Raw genomic sequence first — 18,264 nt, forward strand, 5'->3', positions numbered from 1 at the left:
TGTTGCCTTCTTTTATTTAGTTGCGTGCCTAATTAATGGGCAATGAATTGCTATATTTATGTTCAACGGCTAATGCGTTACAAAATTTTTGTTTGAAGTTCACAGCTCATTCTGTGACTGTTGCTCCGTCCATTACGCTTTGTCATCAATGAGCCTAATAAATGCGTGACGTCTTCTCTTAGTTAATGACGATCTTAGTTTAATGACGATCATAAATTTCTGACTCATCAAACATATTTCATTTTTGTTGCATCATTAACATTCTAAAAAAAATTGTTACTATTACAATTTTAATATCTATTTATTGAAGATGTGACAACGTCTAATCTACTCAAGCTATATTGCCACTAGGTCCATTTATAGATAGAATATGTAGTTGAACTTAAAGCATGTAATTATTTGCATCTCCTTATTCTCATCCATCTTCTAATCTATTTCCATTTTTTTTTCATATAATATACAAGTTAGATTTAAGTTAATCCGGTGTATGTTACATCAGCTAATAAATTTTTATTAGATTAATATTTTTAAGACTATATCATTAGTATTATACATTCTTTTTATTCTTAACACGTTTGACATATACAGACCCTCCAAAAAAAAACACGCATGACATATTTATATCAATCAAATTTTATTTTCCATCTAATGTATTATGTACTTTGTATAATTTAATAATACAAAAAAACACTTGATTATAGATGAAATGCTTATTATAATCTTTAATTATTTTGATATTTTGAAGGAATAAACTAGGGTATAATAAGACAATGTAATCCACATCCCTTTCTTGTTTGAGGCGTGAATAGAAGTTAATAGATTCGATATCGATGTTGAATTTTCAAAACATGAAAAGAAGGTGATGCTAGCTTGCTACTAGTCAATCAAGGGTTTTGAACTCCTAGTAGGAATGCCATAGCATGCTAGAAAGAAAAATTGAACTCGCAGGCTTTAACATTTGAACTTAGAGTCATTGTCGAGCTAGAAGCCACATTCATATTCACGTTCAACCCCGGCCCTATAGTGTAAGGGGGTCAATTCCAAACCCAAAGCGACAAGTCGACAATCACAGAAGGAGTGACTATGACTTTGAATTGTTATGAAAAAATCATTACATAATAATTAATAATGGGGTGTTTGGTACATGCACTTAAACAATAGTTTTTGGTTTTTAAACAATATCATACGTATTTCCACACACCTTTTTACCCGCACATATTTCTAAAAAATACAAACAACGTTACTAGAATAACATTACCAAACAGGTCCTAAATTACATATAACTAACAAAAGCTATACCAACCAATTAATGAAACTTGAACATAACTAATAATACACTATTATAATAACCTTGTAAAATTTATTATTTAATCGACCAAGTAAATGAAAAACGTAATCTTTTTTTAAGCTTTTCATAATATGGATGTAGGATTTAAGTGTTGAATTATTTCAATTTTTTGTACCATTAGTTCTCCTAATCTCTCTATCTTCTCCCATCATGTCATGTGCCCCTCCCCCTTCTTCTTCATTCCCTTTCTTTTCAACTTTGTTTTTTTTCTATATTTTTCTTTTCTAGGTTGGCATTGCTTTTTCTCTCTTTTCAACTCTGCTACAGATATAAAAAGCTCACCCATTTTCTCTTACGGAAGTTACTCATCTCATTTGGGCACGCAACACTAAGAAAAGGGAGGATGTATGACAATTTCTATGAAATATTATTGAAACTTGTTTTTTTTTTTTTTTTTTTTTTTTCCCTCTAGGTGAGGAGGTTGTGAGATGGTTGGTTCTTCGTCTTTTCAGTTTTCCTTTTATCCTTCTATCACTTAATATATTTTGTTTTCTTAATCAATTCGAAACAACCCCCAATACTGCGAAGGGAAGGGAGAGAGAGAGGGGGGGGGGGTTTGGTGTGGGGGCGGCAATTACCAACAAACACCTTTAAAATAGGAGTAGATTAGTTTTTCCCTTACAAAATTTTAGAATAATTTCCCCTAATGAGATAAGTATAAACTCACTCCTTACAATGATAGGCATGTGTTAGGTTAAAATGAATTGACCCCTTGCAATTAATTAATTAATTACCCAAGTTAATTAATTAGATCAAATTTCATGTAATAGTGGTAGCACAAACAAATCACCAACTAAACTAAATGCAGTTGAAAATAAATTTGGCACAGATGATTTGTTTACAAATGAGGAAAACCACCAAGGTAAAACCCCACTGGGTGATTTTAAGGTCACCACTCCTAAGAATCTATTATTATCAATTACAAGCGGTTACAAGTATAAGGAATCTTACCAAACCCTTTGGCCTAACCTGAAATACCAACCTACAGTTGAATTCTTACCCCAATACCCAATTGGACTTGTATTGTAGCGGCAATCTTTCCGTTCAATGCACGAATCCCATTTCGTGACTAACCAATGATGCACGGACCCCAGTACGTAACTAACTCCAACAATTTGAAGAGATTGTTGGCTACAAAATTCTTCAGTTCATCAACGATGAAGATCAGGAAGCTCTTTGGTTACAAAACCCTTGGCGTAAAGACTCAGTAGCTTCTACAGAGAGAATAATGAAATAAGACACTATCTGCATAAGTGATGGCCTTTAAAATAAGTTTTATATATGTCTAGGGTTGTGAGAAAAAAAAACCCTATACAAATACATAAGCTTGGGCTGAAAATTAGATTTGAAAATTATGATTTCATAAGTCTCAACAGAAACAGCTTGTGTTGAACTTCTGTCGAATTTCGACTTTAAATCTCGATAGAAGTCTTTTTGTCGAGATTACCGTCGAGCTTTAATGAGCAGTTTTTCTTCACTTGTTTATTGGTTAGATCTTCATGGTTTTAACACTTGACTTGAACAATATGTTTCTTGAAGTTCTAAATTCATCCTAGATCTACCCAATTATAAATAAAATGCATTTTATTAAAGGATTAGCCAATTACATAAAGTATGTCCTAACAATATAACCTCATTGTACTCTCTATTTTTTATTTTTTGTCAAAGATTATAACTCTGTAGTATAATTGAGTATCGTACGTGTGTGGTGTTTATAACTTCTCTTTATATGTAAGTCAAGCTTTCCCAATTCACTTCTTCTTTTCCTATGTTACAACAATTTTTTAGTTCAAATAGAATTCACCTTTCTCACAACACTTCAACTTAGAGTAATGGATGCCATATTTTAAATTTAAAACAATTATTTTTTTAATAAAACAGACGGCACTAAATCTGTACACCGCCTTCTTCCTTTAACTAAGTTTTTCACCCTCAATCTCTTGACTTTTTCATAGTTTTAAACTTTAGGTTTTTGCTATAAACTCTACTTTTATAAATAATTAAAAGAATAGAGAAAGAAATTTGTAATCCATATAATTTTTTAAAAGCAATCAAGGCAATAAGGAGGTATATAACCTTTCAATATATTACTATACTTTAACACCTTCACATAGATTTAAAGTAATCAAATTATATATTTAAATTTGATGTACATTGATTCTCTAAAAAAAAAAAATTTGATGTACTTGGATTAATCTATTTATTATTTTTTTTCAATTGTATTTTTTAATCTTATCCTCTTAAACTAAAATCCTAACTCCGTATTTTATAATTTGGTCCCTTTGAAATAAAATCTCACTTAGCAACTCACCTCCAACATGGTATTCACGGTTGGTTGGGGTCAAAGGCAGCCAGGTGGGTTTATCATATACACTGCATTGAGATATGAATCTAATGAAATCTGTTTATTAATGATTTGTCATTTTCGCTACAATTATTATTATTATTTTTTTTTTTGTCAATATTGATGACGGATGCTTGATGGGATTCTGTTTATTCTATAGAAAACAAAAAAGTTTTACCGGTGGAAGAGTAAATAATTTAATGGTAATGTGTAGGTGGAGTTTTCAGGCTACTCTTATGGCAAGTGCATAATCATGCTTGTTCCCTTCTCTAAATCAATGCTTAATTTTCTTCATGGGTAGCCAATTGAGATGCTTCCTGCAATCATCAAATAATAAGGCAAATTCACCAAAACATTCAGTAGAAGATCGACAGACTTCACTACCACATTACAACGAATTTTCCTATTGACATTACAATCAGATTTCTATGTCCAAAGGCATATGATTTTTAACTGTATTTTTAAATTCATTCAGTAATAACAAAAACTAAAAACCTCTTTTTAAGGTTTGTATTTTCCGAATAACTTATTTAGCTGAAATTGAAATTTTTTTACTGAAAGTACTGTAAATAACGTTAAAAGATAACTAAAATAATATAGTGAGACTTATGAATAGTACCAAAAAGTGCAATAGAACTTATGAATAATGCAAAAATAGACTGAATAATAAATAATAAAAAAATTTAAGCCAATACAAAACGCATATTAAGGTGTGGTTTGGATATGGATGATTTTGATTTGCATTTTTTTTTTTTTTAGCGCCTCTTGCACTGTTCATGTCTCCGTTCACAGTGTATTTAGGCTTATAAATAGTAACCTGCACTGTTCATGCACGTAGATTACATTATGCAGAGACATTGTGCACTGTTCACGGACTGTTAATGCACTGTTCACGGGACCCACAATCACTTTATTCAGAAAAAAATATTAAAAATGGGTTCCACGGTACTATTTACATATTTAAAAATTATTTTACTACAGTGTTTTCAGTTTTCAGTTTTTAGCAAAATAAGTTGTATCCAAACAAATCTTAAGAATCACCATTTTTATTTCTAATATGTGTTCCATTGCTAAAAAGAAATGCAATTTCTTTAATTTTATGAAAATGTTTTCAGTACGCAGTCACAAGAAAGTTGAATTTGGAATCTTCAATTAGATTTTGTCCATGGCAAATGGAAGCAATCCCTTTTTCTATTTCTTAACACCGAAGTATCGTTCCAATTGTATCGGATGTCCCCGAAGTAAACAATTATTTTGTTTTGTCAAACTGAAGTAAATAATTTTGAGAAAAAAGCAATTTCTTGGTAAGTTCGACACTGGATTCTTTTGGCATAATTCATTAACCTGCAGAAAAGTCAGTATAAGTCTTAGTGTGTTTTAACAAATTAATTAAATTGTAACGTGAACCTACAAATTCAATGCCTCCACAGATCAGAAAACAAAATTTTAGCACGACAAAACTTCGTATAAGACAAAGAAAAGCACTGTATAATGACATATGTTGTGGATCAATTCATATTTGTAGTTAAAACTTCAAACATCAAAACCTTACTTATGTGTCTCCTTGCTATACAGCTATGACTTTATCTCAAAAATTCTACGGAATCCAGCTGGGCGGGCCTGAGCGGCACATTCATTCTATCCCTTTTGGATATCCGGTTGGAATATTAATCCAACGATCCCACCATAAAAAAAAAAAAAATAAAATAAAATAAATAAAAAAAAAAAGAGTAAGAATTTATTCTAAATAGGAAATCTAAATGGTCAAATATCTTCTTCTCAAAATAAAAAATAAAAAATAAATGGTCAAATATCTTGCTTGAGAAATCTTGGAAACAACGGCAAGAATAATATTAATATTCCGGCAACATTGTTTTCTATAGGATATTGGTACATGAAAATGAAATGAGGCATAGAATAAAGAACCTTGAATTTTTATTCTTCTAACGTCTCTAGAAGATCCTAGTATAATGTGATTAAACTACTTAATTTGAAGTAATGACACTTATTTATTTATTTATTTATTTATATTTAGGGAAAAGTTAACGGATATTCTAAAATTATTAGTTTAGAAAATACTTTTGAAACTTTTTTATGGAAAACTGAAGGTTGAGCTAATCCACGCTTAACCTTGTCACAAGACCCCTTTTTTTTTTTATAAAAATTTTGAAAAATTTATTTGTAGGAAGATAAAAGTAATACATCATGAGCAATAAAGCGCTCAATAATATACAATGTTTCTTCTATCTAAGTACTAAAATAAAAAACACTAAAACTTATTATGGCCCAAGAGGCAACAGTACAGTCTAGAGAGGAAGATGAAGAACTGGAAAGGAGCACTAAGAAGGTTAAGGAAAACCATTCCTAGGGAACGACGAGTCGCCTCGCTTCACCGAGAACGGAGAGGAGGGGTGGGGGTTTTTCCTACAAGGAGAAACTTGTGGGGGAGATACCGGGAGCTTTTGAACAAGCTTTTGCGTTTGAAAATGAGATGGAAACCGAAGTAGAGTCAGACGATGAAACTTCAGATCTTGAGGCGGGTATTGTTGCGGTGAACCTGTCAGGAGAAAGAAAGGCTAGCATTTGAGCCCATTGGTCTAATGCTCTGATTGTGAAGGTTATCGGGAAAATGGTGGGGTACCAGGTTATGTTGACAAGGCTTCTAAGTCTATGGAAGCCTTCAGGCCGTATGGATTGCGTTGATTTTGGCGAGAGATTTTTTCTTATTAGATTGTCGGCCAAAGAGGATTATGGTAGAGCTCTTAAAGACGGTCCATGGTTTGTGAGCAGTCACTATTTATCCTTGCGAAATTGGAAGGCTAATTTTAATCCTGCTAAGGCGAACGTAGCAATGATTGCAGCTTGGGTTCACCTACCAAATTTGCCAATAGAGTACTATGAGCCATCTGTTTTGCGGGATTTTGGTAAAGCCATAGGTCCGGTCTTGCGAATCGATATGCATATAGCTACTAAAACAAGGGGCAGGTTTGCAAGATTATGCATTCAAATCAGTTATGATAGGCCTTTGATCAAGCTCATCAAAGTAGGGGGTATATCCCAACCTGTTCAATACGAAGGGCTTAGCTCTCTTTGTGTCTCGTGTGGGCGTGTTGGTCACAGGGAGGAAAATTGTCCTTACGGAGTAAGAACTTCAGAGTTGCCTGGTGGGGATGATGCCAATGGGGAAATTTTGGAGGGAAAAGAGGCCACGCCTCCTGACAAGAGTTGACCAAAAAATGATAACTTTGGGCCGTGGGTTTTGGTTGCACAAAAAAAGAAATTTAGCAGTGATTTTGGAAAGGTAAACACCCAACCTTCCTCTTCTGGATATCAAGGTCCATCAATAGCTGGCCCTAGTCAAACTTTGAGCCCAATACATAAAAAATTTGTTTATTCAGAGGCAGATAGAAGTGATCACGTGACCCATACAACTTTCAAGGGTCCTTTAGCAGATCGCACTCTCCCTTTCAATGGTGCGAATCAGTCTAGACTGACACAACACAATGCGCCAAGCAAAGGTCCTTCTCGAGGGCAAAAAAGTAAACAAAAAGCCCGGGTTTCTGCTGGGGCTAGGGATGGATTGATGAGCTCGTCTGACAAAGAGAAGGGTATCTTAAGAGCTGACCAGACTAGCGGTAAGTTCAGGATGCCGACGAAGGAATGGCGAATTTCCGATCAAGCTCCACAAGAATTTCATGCGTTCACTACTGAGGGCTCAAAAAATCCAATCAAATCTTCTAGGGTTGAAAAAGGGGCTCATTTTGACAAGGTAGAGATGTCGTCTTCACCAACAAATAGTTCGGTGCAAGCCTTTAAGCTTCATAATCAAGCCCGAAGTGGGGATCTGGCTAGTGCGCATTCTAACGCTGCTGTGAATATCTCAAGGGCTTCTTTGAAAAGAATAGATCCAACTTTGAGAGCTAAAGCGGATGTCAAGCAGAACAATGAAGATGATGAGTCTCTTCATTCTGATGATAGTGAAGATCAAGTGCAAGCTGACAGTAGGAATGGCCATGGTGGTGATGATAGGCGTTATGATGAGGGAAGTGTTTCACACCTTCTCTGATTTTATTTTTTTTACCTATTTATTTATTTATTATAAATGAATATTGTTAGTTGGAATTATCGGGGTGCTCTTAACCCCTTATTTAATAATTTTCTTCGTGATTTAGTTCATATTTTATACCGTACTGTTTTGATTATAACTGAAACCAAGGTTAGTGGTACCAGGGCCAAGAATATCACTATTCGTTTACCTTTTGATGGGGCCATTCATGCTAATAATATCGGTCTGACTGGAGGATTGTGGGTTCTCTGGGATTCATGCCATCGTCAAGGATTTGTCTCTGTATATTTCCTGGCTTCTCTCAACTATATACGCTAGCCCCAGATATGCTGAAAGGAAGCTGTCGTGGGAAAATCTTTCCACTGTTGCCGGGCTACACTCCTTGCCCTGGGTTATTGCTGGTGACTTCAATGAAATGCTAGATAGTGAGGATAAATTTGGGGGCAGAAGAGTGAATTTGAGCAGAGCAATGAAGTTTCGAGAGTGCTTAAATAACTACAGAATGATTGATCTTGGATTCTCTGGACCAAAATTCACCTGGTCTAACCTTCACCCTTTCTCGCAGTTAGTTCAGGAGCATATTGATAGAGTGTTTGTGAATACTGAGTGGTATAACATCTATCTAGAAGCAAGTGTTACTCATTTGGAGAGGGCTTATTCGGACCATTATGCCATTGTTCTTAGGTTGAATTATGAAGTTGGTGTGCAATTTCCTCGGCCGTTTAGATTCCAGCCAATGTGGTTGTCTAATCCTTCGTTTCCTAGTGTGGTAAGGGCAACGTGGAGTGCTTCTAATAGCTTGGATGCCGGGGTGACAAACTTTGCAGTTAAGGCAAAGGAGTGGAATAAGAATCATTTTGGCAACATCTTCCACAGGAAGTGGAGACTTGGTGCTAGGCTTAAGGGCATTCAGTCTGCGCTGGCGGATAGGCCTAGTAGCTCCCTTATTGAGCTTGAGAGGGGTTTAAGGGTTGAATATGTGGAGGCTTTGTGCCTTGAAGAAGAATTTTGGAGTATGAAGTCGCATATCACCTACTGTCTTCTCTGGTATTTCCCCTCCAAACTGCATTTGTGCCTAGTAGGAAAGGGGTAGACAATGCAATATTAGTTCAAGAGATAGTGCATTCCATGTCTAGGAAGAAAGGTAGGACAGGGTTGATGGCTATAAAAATTGATATGGAAAAGGCTTATGATCACCTCGAATGGAGCTTTATTCGAGATACGTTGAAGTTCTTCAATTTTCCTAATCATCTGATCTCTCTTATTATGAGTTGTGTGTCCACCTCCTCTATTTCGGTGCTAGTTAACGATGCCCCGCTTGACTATTTTCAGCCTTCTAGGGGAATTTGCCAAGGGGACCCCTTATCCCCTTATCTGTTTATCTTGTGTATGGAAGTGCTAGGCACGCTAATTACTGAGAAGTGTGAAGCCAAGTTTTGGGACCCTGTTAAAGCTGCCCCGGGAGGTATAGCATTTTCTCATATTTTCTTTGTAGATGATTTGGTTCTTTTTACTAAGGCTGATCGGAAAAATTTTATTGCCAGAAAAGATGCCATTGAGACATTCTGTGTGCTTTTCTGGGCAAAAGGTGAGTGATGAAAAGTCTTGTGTTTTCTTTTCCCCGAATGTCTCTAGAGATGCTCGCGAGGAATTATGCAACACACTTGGGTACCGATCTACTCCAACTCTAGGGAAGTATTTGGGATTCCCCATCAAGCATACCTCGGACCCTCATGATTTTGGTTTTGTCATTGAACGGGTCCAAAGCCATCTCGCTGGTTGGAAATCTCATTTGCTTTCATTTGCAGGAAAGCTTGTGCTCACGCAAGCTATCACCGTGGCCATCCTTAGTTATACCATGCAGTGTTCTATCCTACCCCTAAAAATTATCAAGTGTGTAGACAAGCTTAATCAAGATTTCTTATGGGGGTCTATTGAAAAATAAAAAGAAAATCCATATGGTGAGCTGGAAGAAGGTTACGAAGCCCAAAAAAGATGGAGGTCTTGGATTACAGGCAGCCAAGGAAAAGAATATTGCCATGCTTGCTAAACTAAACTGGCGTATGTGTCGTGAAAAAGAATCCCTTTGGGCTCAGGTGTTGACGCATAAATACATTAATCGTAGGAGGTATATTAGGAACCGGATTGGTGTGGGAAGAATTAAAGGTTGCTCTTCTGTGTGGAAAGCTATTAAGGAAGGGGAATCTGTTTTTAAAAAAGGCACCAAGTGGATTGCTGGTTGTGAGAGCAATTTATCCTTTTGGAATGATAAGTGGCTCAATCAAGGGACTCTGTGAGAGCTTATTGCTGGATCTTTTAATAGAAAGGAAGAAAACCTTCAGCTCAAAGATGTCTTTAAACAGGGCCGCTAGGACTTGGGGTGCATCTCCTTCGACTTTCCTTTGATTCTAATGCAGGATATTAAAGCAAATCCTATGCCTCTCATGACTGTTAAATCAGACCGTGTCTCTTGGTTCTTGTCCCCAAGTGGAGAATTTGTCTTGAAAGATGCATATAAGCTTGCCTATACTGAAGATGGTAGCCATACATTTAATCTTGACATTGGTAGTTGGGTTTGGAAGATTTCTACACTTCCAAAAATCAGGTGCTTTCTTTGGCAATGTTGCCACTTAAGTATCCCTGTCAGAGAAACTCTTGCATCCAGAGGTATGAACATCTCCCATCTCTGTCCTCTTTGCAATAATGAAGTTGAATCAATCATCCATATGTTAAGAGATTGCCCTTTGGCCTGTCAGGTTTGGGATTTGCTTCTTCCTCCTTCTATATTAAATTCTTTTTATGGCTCATCCTTGGTGAACTGGCTGCATTCCAATTGTAATTCTAATGCTTGCTCTCATTTGGGAATTTCTTGGGATGTTATGTTTCTTTTTGGTGTTTGGAGTATTTGGTTGCATAGGAATAAGGTTGTATTTAGAGGCAATAATCCCCCAAAGTTGAATAGCTACGAAGTGATCACTAAGGCAACCGAGTTTGCTTTCTTGGGCGTGAATGGGAGGAATGCTAGAGTGAAAACTATTGTTCAAGTGCGTTGGACATCACCCTCGGTGTAGTGGGTTAAACTTAATTCGGATGGATCTTCAATGGGCAACTCGGGGCGTGCGGGTGGAGGAGGCATCATTAGGAATGAAGAGGGTAAGTTGATCAAGGGGTATGCGAGAGCTATTGGAACTACGACTAGCATTGCTGCTGAATTGTGGGTGTTGAGAGATGGAATTCAATTATGTTTGGAGTTGAATCTTCCCATGGTGATAATTGAATTGGATGCGATGTTGGTAATTAATTTGCTAAGGGGTACAAAACACAACCCAAATGGAAATAACAATCTTGTTGCTGATTGCAAAGAAGGTATGGCTAGAATTCCAAGAGTTCATATCCAACACTGTTATAGAGAAGCTAACAAATGTGCGGATGCACTAGCTAGGAGGGGTGCGCTGCTCCCTTGTAATTTTCTTGTTTTTGATTCTCCCCCAGCAGACGTTGCTTTGTTGTTGAGTCTAGATGATGCTGGGTTTTTGTATGAGAGGAGTGTTGCTCCTGCTTCAGTTGTTTAGTTTATAAAACTTTCCTTTTCACCAAAAATAAAAATAAAAAAAAATCGAAAACACCTCTGACGTGTTGGTTAATCCATGCATAGCCTTGTGACTAGTAAGTTATAATACATGGTGTTTCCTATATCATAATTGCTCAATTGATATATCTTATAATTTGTGTACAAGGAAAAGGTTACCACTGATAAAAAGTTTTCATTATCTTTAGGCGAGGTGCTTGTTTCTTAATTAAATCAAACACATGTTGTATTTAATTTAATTATTTTAGAAAAATAATTTTTTTATTATATTTTATTGGTCAATACAACTATGTATTTGAAACTTAATTAAGAAATCTACGAACTACATCTAAGGAATTTGTCTTTGTCATTAATTGAAATCAATCCATTTAAGTCTAAAAGTGTAGCCAAAAGTCATGTGGCTCAAGGTTTCAATATCTACTGGTGTTTCCAAAAATATGTAAAGTTCAAAACTCCTCACTCCTAACTATTGAAATATTGTTAAAAAAAAGGCTAAAATATAAACTGTATCCTTTAAATTTGACTGTAATTTATTTTCAATCCTCTAAGTTTATTTTCATTCAATTGAGTTCTCTAAATTATAAATTAATTTAATTTAGGTATGCTGTTTAATTTCGTTAAAAATTTGTAATAAATATTTTTTTTCACATGAAAATATTTATAAAATCTATTGAGTAAATTTGAAAATTGAGAATTCAATTGAATCAAAGTAAATTTTTTTTTAAAAAAAAAAAGTTCAATCAAATTTAAAAGATAAAATTTACAATTTAGCTAAAAAAAAAAAAAAAACTTGCATATGTTAGTAGCATTCATAGTTGTTAAAACGTGAATTGTATCGTGAATCGATTTTTAATTTTTCTGTATCGTGTATCGTATCATATCGTGTATCGTAAGATACACAAACACTTAATAAAATTTATAAAAAATTATAAATATATATATATATATATATAAAGGGTATATTCATTATAAATTTTGAATATATTCAACTAATGACTAATTTATTCATCACTTATGTAATAATATTTAACCAGCTAACTAAATAAATCAAACTAGCGTGTGTTTATAACATACGCATTCAAATTTTCTAAATCCAAAAGTGATAATATATTACAAATGACCCAAAAATAATAATTTATTTTCATCATATTGCCTAATCAACCCCATCTAAATCAATGCTATCATCATGTTTATAATTTTGCGAACTTATTTCTTCATTAAAATTTTCTTCATCATCATTTGTCATTAACATTTACAATCTCTTCTTGTTCTTTTTATTTTAATAATATTTTTATAAAAAAAATTTTGGCATTCTAGTTTCTTGGACTTATAACAATAATGATAAAAATAAAAAATTTATATTGTCAATTAATATTTTATTCATAGTATATAAAATAAATTTGTAAATATTAAAGTGAAAGGTAAGTGTGTACTATGTAGTCTAATTGTAGGAGAGAGAACAAAAAAAACTTATGAATATGTTATTTTAGTAGGATAAATTAAGCAAACTAATAATTTTTTGTTAAAAACAGGTCTAACAACTTGTTAGATTCAAATAAATGTACAAATTTTAACAAAAAATCTCATTTTAAAGCATTTGTCCATGTATCGTACGATACGTAAGATTTTACGATACGATACGATTCATACGATACGCACACTGTATTGTACGATTCATGAGCACTTACGATACGTCGATACGATACAAAACATTTTACATACGATACGATACGTATCGCGTATCGTACGATACTGACAACTATGGTAGCATTTATTCAATAGCCCACGTGTAAGTGCCCCACGCAATTAATGAGTTAATTGATGATTTTAACTCATCTTAGCTAAGGGTGTGTTTGAATACCATTTATTTTACTAAAAACTGAAAAAACTATAGCAAAATAAATTTTAAATGTGTGAATAGTGCCATAGGACCCATTTTTAATGAAAGTTTTACTGAAAAAAGAGATTTGTGGGTCCTGTGAATAGTGCACGGGACCCACTGGAAAAGCATGAAACGCTCTTCTCAAAAAAAGAAAAAGAAAAAAAAGAAAGGTGAAACGTAGACGCTAGACGTGGCCACTGTATCCAAACGAATACTAAATATATCATTCCGTAAAATAAATAAATAAATCTCACCTCATCATGCCCAACAATCTAACGGACTAGGAGCCTTTTGCTAACCAAGGCCCATTTACATCAACCTGAGCCCACATACCAGAGACCTTAAACAATCAAACCCACTATGAAGAGCATGACAACCCACAACAAGTTCAAAAGCCCAACCTAAGAGCACTAGCATTGGTGGTGCTAAAAAGCTATATTGCTATTTTTAGCACCACTGTGTTCACATTGATAGGAATATTTAAATTCTTTCTTTCAATTTCTTTTCTTATTTTTTTTTCCTTCTTTCTCCTGTCTGCCCATTGCTCCTTAGACTTAATTCCTTGCATTCAATTTTTGGGTTCAGCTCCCTTCATTCTCATAACAACAACTAATAACTTCTGCATAATTCCTTAGAGACCTTGTTCTCTCACCATTGTCTCTGCCAAAGGCTACAAAATGAAGACCCACAACCTCGTCTGCTCAACCGCCCACCTCACCGATCTCGCGTACCCACTTTTTGTCTCTTTCTCTTCTAGCTTGCCCAGCGTCGATCTCTTTTCTCTCTTTCATTTTTTTTCTTTCTTCCTCCACTCCTCACCAATCTCGCCTTAGTTTTTTCTTTCTTTCGCCGATCTCGCTTGAGTTTTTCTTTTGTGGCTGTGGGTTGATTTTCTTGGCTTGGGTTGTTGTGGGTTTTATTTTTGTGGTTGTGAGTTGATTTTCTTGGATAGTCGTGGGCTGATTCTGGTAGTTATGGTGGCGGTAGAGTAGGCTGTGGGTAGTGGTGGTGGTGGTGGGTTGTGTGAAGTGGTGGTTGTGATTGTTGTTTATTGTAGTGAATATATTATTTTATTGTAGTAGATATACTATTTTATTGTGTTGAAAACTAAAATAAATCCATTGATATTGGGTGTTTTGTAAAGTGAGAAGGTAAAATAGATAAAGTAACTTTTTGTAGTGCCAAATAGCCAAATTTATAACCCCACCAATGACATACCTACCAGATTTCCTAGCTTATGACTATACCTACTCTTTCGCCCATCTCAAAACAGCACTCTTTATAGAATGGGTTGCTACTAGGTAGTGGTTTTTTAATACACACTGTGTAAGAATGTGTGTACTAGTGTTACTTTGAGTAAAAAATAGAAATCTGTCAAGCCAATCATCACTAAAGAGCACGCAGACTATAAAATCTGAACCAGAGTACTGAATATTTCGTCACCGATCTATTTAAGACTTTGAGATGAATAATGGTGATCAATTTATGGGAAGCTAGTATCGAAGAATAAATAAATAAATAAACAATATGAACTGTTCCCAAATAAGTTGTGTTAGGACATATGTGAATCATGCTAGGAACATATGTCAATATAGAATTGGCTAATCCTTTGACAAAACACACTTTACTTGTAATTGGGTAGATCTAGGATGTATTTAATACTTCAAGGAATAAAGTTTCAAGTTCAAGTGTTAAACCTATGCAAGTTTATCCAAGAATCAAGTGAAGAAGTGCTGGTTTTTAAAACTCGATAGCTGGTATCCATCGAGGTTTAAAAGGCTATTTAAGCCCGATGCTCAACAGCTGCTCCATAGATAAGGTATCTGTCGAGGTTTATGAAAATCAGTTTTTTCAGATCTGATTTCACTCCAATCCATGAATAGATATTTGGACTTTCTTTTCTTACAATCCTAAACATATATAAGGATTGTTTTAAGGGTCATCACAAATGATGCACCTCAATGCAAAAGTTTTTCACAAGTATATTGTGAATCGGAGACATATGCCTTAGTTCATCTTTCTATTCAAGAAGCTACTGTGTTTTTACATCGTAGGGTTTTGTAATCAAAGAGCTTCATGATCTTCATCGTGTTGATGAACTAAAGAAATTTGCATCCAACATCTTTCTCAAGTTGGTAAGTAAGCCCTATACTGGGATTCGCGCATCAAATTGATTAGTCACATACCGGGAGCCGTGCATTGAAAGGAGAGATTGTCACTACAGAACAAGTCCAATTGGGTATTGGGGTAAGGGTTTAACTGTAGGTTGGTATAAAGTACTGGGATTCCTTTACTTGTAATCGCTTGTTGTGATAATAGTGAATTCTCTGGAGTGGTGACCTTAAAATCACTTGGTGGGGTTTTTGCTGTGTAGGTTTTCCTTATTCATAAACAAATCACTATGTCAATTTATTTTCCACTGCATTTTAACTTAGTTGGTGATTTATTTGTGCTACCACGCTTATTGCATGCTAATTGAATTAATTAGTTAACTTGGCTAATTAATTGGTTAATTCATCACAATGGGTCAATACATTCTTGGCCTATCAAATGGTATCAAAGCAAGCACACTCTGATTAGATTTTAATCTTTACTGTGTGATCCATTGACTCTTATTTGTCATGGATAGAGGATAGTCTCTCATTACACCTCCTTTATTTGATGGCACTAACTATGCATACTGGAAAGTACGCATGAGAGCATTTTTGCAGTCATTAGATGAAAAGGTGTGGCAAGCTGTAGAGATAGGTTGGACCAAGTCGAAGGAAGTGCCGGCTGATTGGGATGATACTAAGATCATGGCAGCAAATTTCAATAGCAGGGCATTGAATGCGTTATTCAATGCGGTCACAAATGAGGAGTTCAAAAATATATCCTCTAAAAATATATCCTCTACTGAAACTGCTAAGAAAGCATGGACCATCCTCTAGACAAATTATGAAGGAACTAAGGCTGTCAAGGATTCGAAACTTCAAAGGCTTACTATAAGCTTTAAAGAGATTAAGATGGAGGTGGATGAGTTATTTGATGAGTTCTATGCCAAACTCAAGGACATAATGAACTCAGCCTTTAATCTTGGGGAAACCATTTTCGAACCCAAGATTGTTAGAAATGTGCTTAGATCTCTACCTGAGAGATTTCATGCCAAGATCACCGCGATTGAGGAATTGAAGGACATTGACAAAATTCCTCTAATAGAGCTGGTTGGTAATCTGTAGACCTATGAGTTGGGGTTGACAAGGATAGGGAAATCTAGTAAGGGAAAGAGCATGACATTGAAAGCCAAGAGCAGTGACAATGATGAGTTTTCAGACAATGAAGATTCTAAGATGGAATCCTATATCACCAAGCAATTTAAAAAGTTTATGAAGAATGCCAATGCTAAAGGATTTGATAAAGACCGCAAGCAGTTCAGTTCAATTCATCTCAGTTCAAGAACCAAAACAAAGGAAAGAAGGACGCTAGGGATGGCGGTTAGTACACTGTTCCCTCAAGACCAAAATGCTTTGGGTTTCAAGGCTTCGGTCACATGAAACAAGAGTGCCCTACGTATCTCAAGACTATTGGGAAAAGCAAGACACTTGCTACTACCTTGAGCGACATCGAACCTGAAGATGATTTTGACAATGAGGATGATGGAATCCTAAATACCCTCACTGCCACTGTAAATCCTACTAATGGGATTGTTGAAAATGTAGGTGAAGAAGAGGACTTGGTGGAGTCAAAATTTGAGAAGATGGATGAACAAGATGACATCCATAGAGCCTATGCAAAATTATACAAGGTCTCCAAAAAACATGAGAAGTTGTATAGGTTGGCCACCAAGAAGCTCAGTGAAGTGGAGCTTGAATGAGAAGAAATCTCCACGAAGTTTGATAAAGCATATCAGACCATTGGAGCATTGAGATTTGAGAATAATTTCTTGGCTGAAAAGACCAAGAAGCTTGAGGCAGAATTGTTTCAAGTCAGAGCTCAACTGGAGAGGACTTCAAGTGTAAAGCTTGATGAGATGCTTAGTCTTCAGAAATTTGCCTCCAATCGAACCAGTTTAGGGTATGATTTCTCTTCTCCTAGTATTGCTTCTACTAGTACTACTGTTTTTGTTTCTCCTACAAATAATGGTGAATCTGAAAACAATGATGTGAAAAATGTGTTAGCTAGTAAGAACATAGATAAGGGTAAATCTATCTTAGGAGCACCCCCTATGCAAAATAAGAAAGAGACTAAAAACCCTAGGGCTAAGAAGGGAAACACTCAAAAGCCTACACAGAAGAAGTAGCATATTTGTCATCACCGTGGAGCAGCTGGACGTACTCGGCCTAATTGCTACAAGTGGTTAGCCACTCAACAGAGCAACAGTATAATCTCATCAAGAAACCAAAATCAGTTTTCATCCTCCTTTGCTCCTTTTGGAGATCTACTCAAAGCTCTCATGTTCCTTTCGAACTTGAACGGTTTCAATTCTTTCCCCTCACCGCTGGATCAAGGGTTTGCAAAATAGAAATATTCTTCCAAGGTGTGGAAGGAAAAAGACTTCAAGTGATTTAGTCACTTTTTCTCTCTCTCCCTTTCTTGTTTTTATTTTTGCATCACTTGTGTGTTTTGTGTTCATGTTTTGAGTGAGTCTAGTTTTATGCTTTGCTTTGTTTAACATGTTTTTGTTTGTTTAATTTTCAGTTTTGCTTAATTTTGTTTTTCATAAAAATATAAAAAAAATTGAAAAATCAGAAAAATATAAAAACAGTGTGTATTTGTGTACATTGGTACTTGTGTACTTGGATGGCCATTGAAATAAAGTTTTCTAAATTTTGTATCTTTTGTAGCTTAGATGAGCATCTTTATGCACAACTAAGCAAGTAAGCTTTGTGGCTCGTGTTTATGATGAGTAGGATTAAGTAATCTCTTGTACTTAATATTTGTATAACTCATTTTGACGGGAAGGACAAAAAAATCCTAAGAGAAAGGCATAAATAACCATCTCACCACTGTTGCCCGCCAATCATGAAATGACATCTATATGCTTCAGTATAGCAAA

General features: G+C 35.3%; 1 protein-coding gene across 1 annotated transcript; it reads left to right on the top strand.

Annotated features, from left to right (window-relative positions):
- Positions 1–6,321: 6,321 nt before the first annotated feature.
- Positions 6,322–7,758, top strand: LOC115956998. The gene is made up of 2 exons (XM_031075248.1): positions 6,322–6,916; positions 7,091–7,758. Exons 1-2 carry the CDS (start codon positions 6,322–6,324, stop codon positions 7,756–7,758), a joined length of 1,263 nt encoding a protein of 420 aa, XP_030931108.1.
- The last annotated feature ends 10,506 nt before the right edge of the window (positions 7,759–18,264 follow it).

The sequence above is a fragment of the Quercus lobata genome, chromosome 8 (genome assembly GCF_001633185.2).
Source record: "Quercus lobata isolate SW786 chromosome 8, ValleyOak3.0 Primary Assembly, whole genome shotgun sequence".
Taxonomy (NCBI): Eukaryota; Viridiplantae; Streptophyta; class Magnoliopsida; order Fagales; family Fagaceae; genus Quercus; species Quercus lobata.

Bases quoted from the DNA above. Each gene is read 5' to 3' on its own strand.
- LOC115956998 (XM_031075248.1), top strand. From the start codon at position 6,322: ATGGTGGGGTACCAGGTTATGTTGACAAGGCTTCTAAGTCTATGGAAG. The intron at 6,917-7,090 runs GTTGACCAAAAA...TTGTTTATTCAG, and splicing joins GGCCACGCCTCCTGACAAGA to AGGCAGATAGAAGTGATCAC.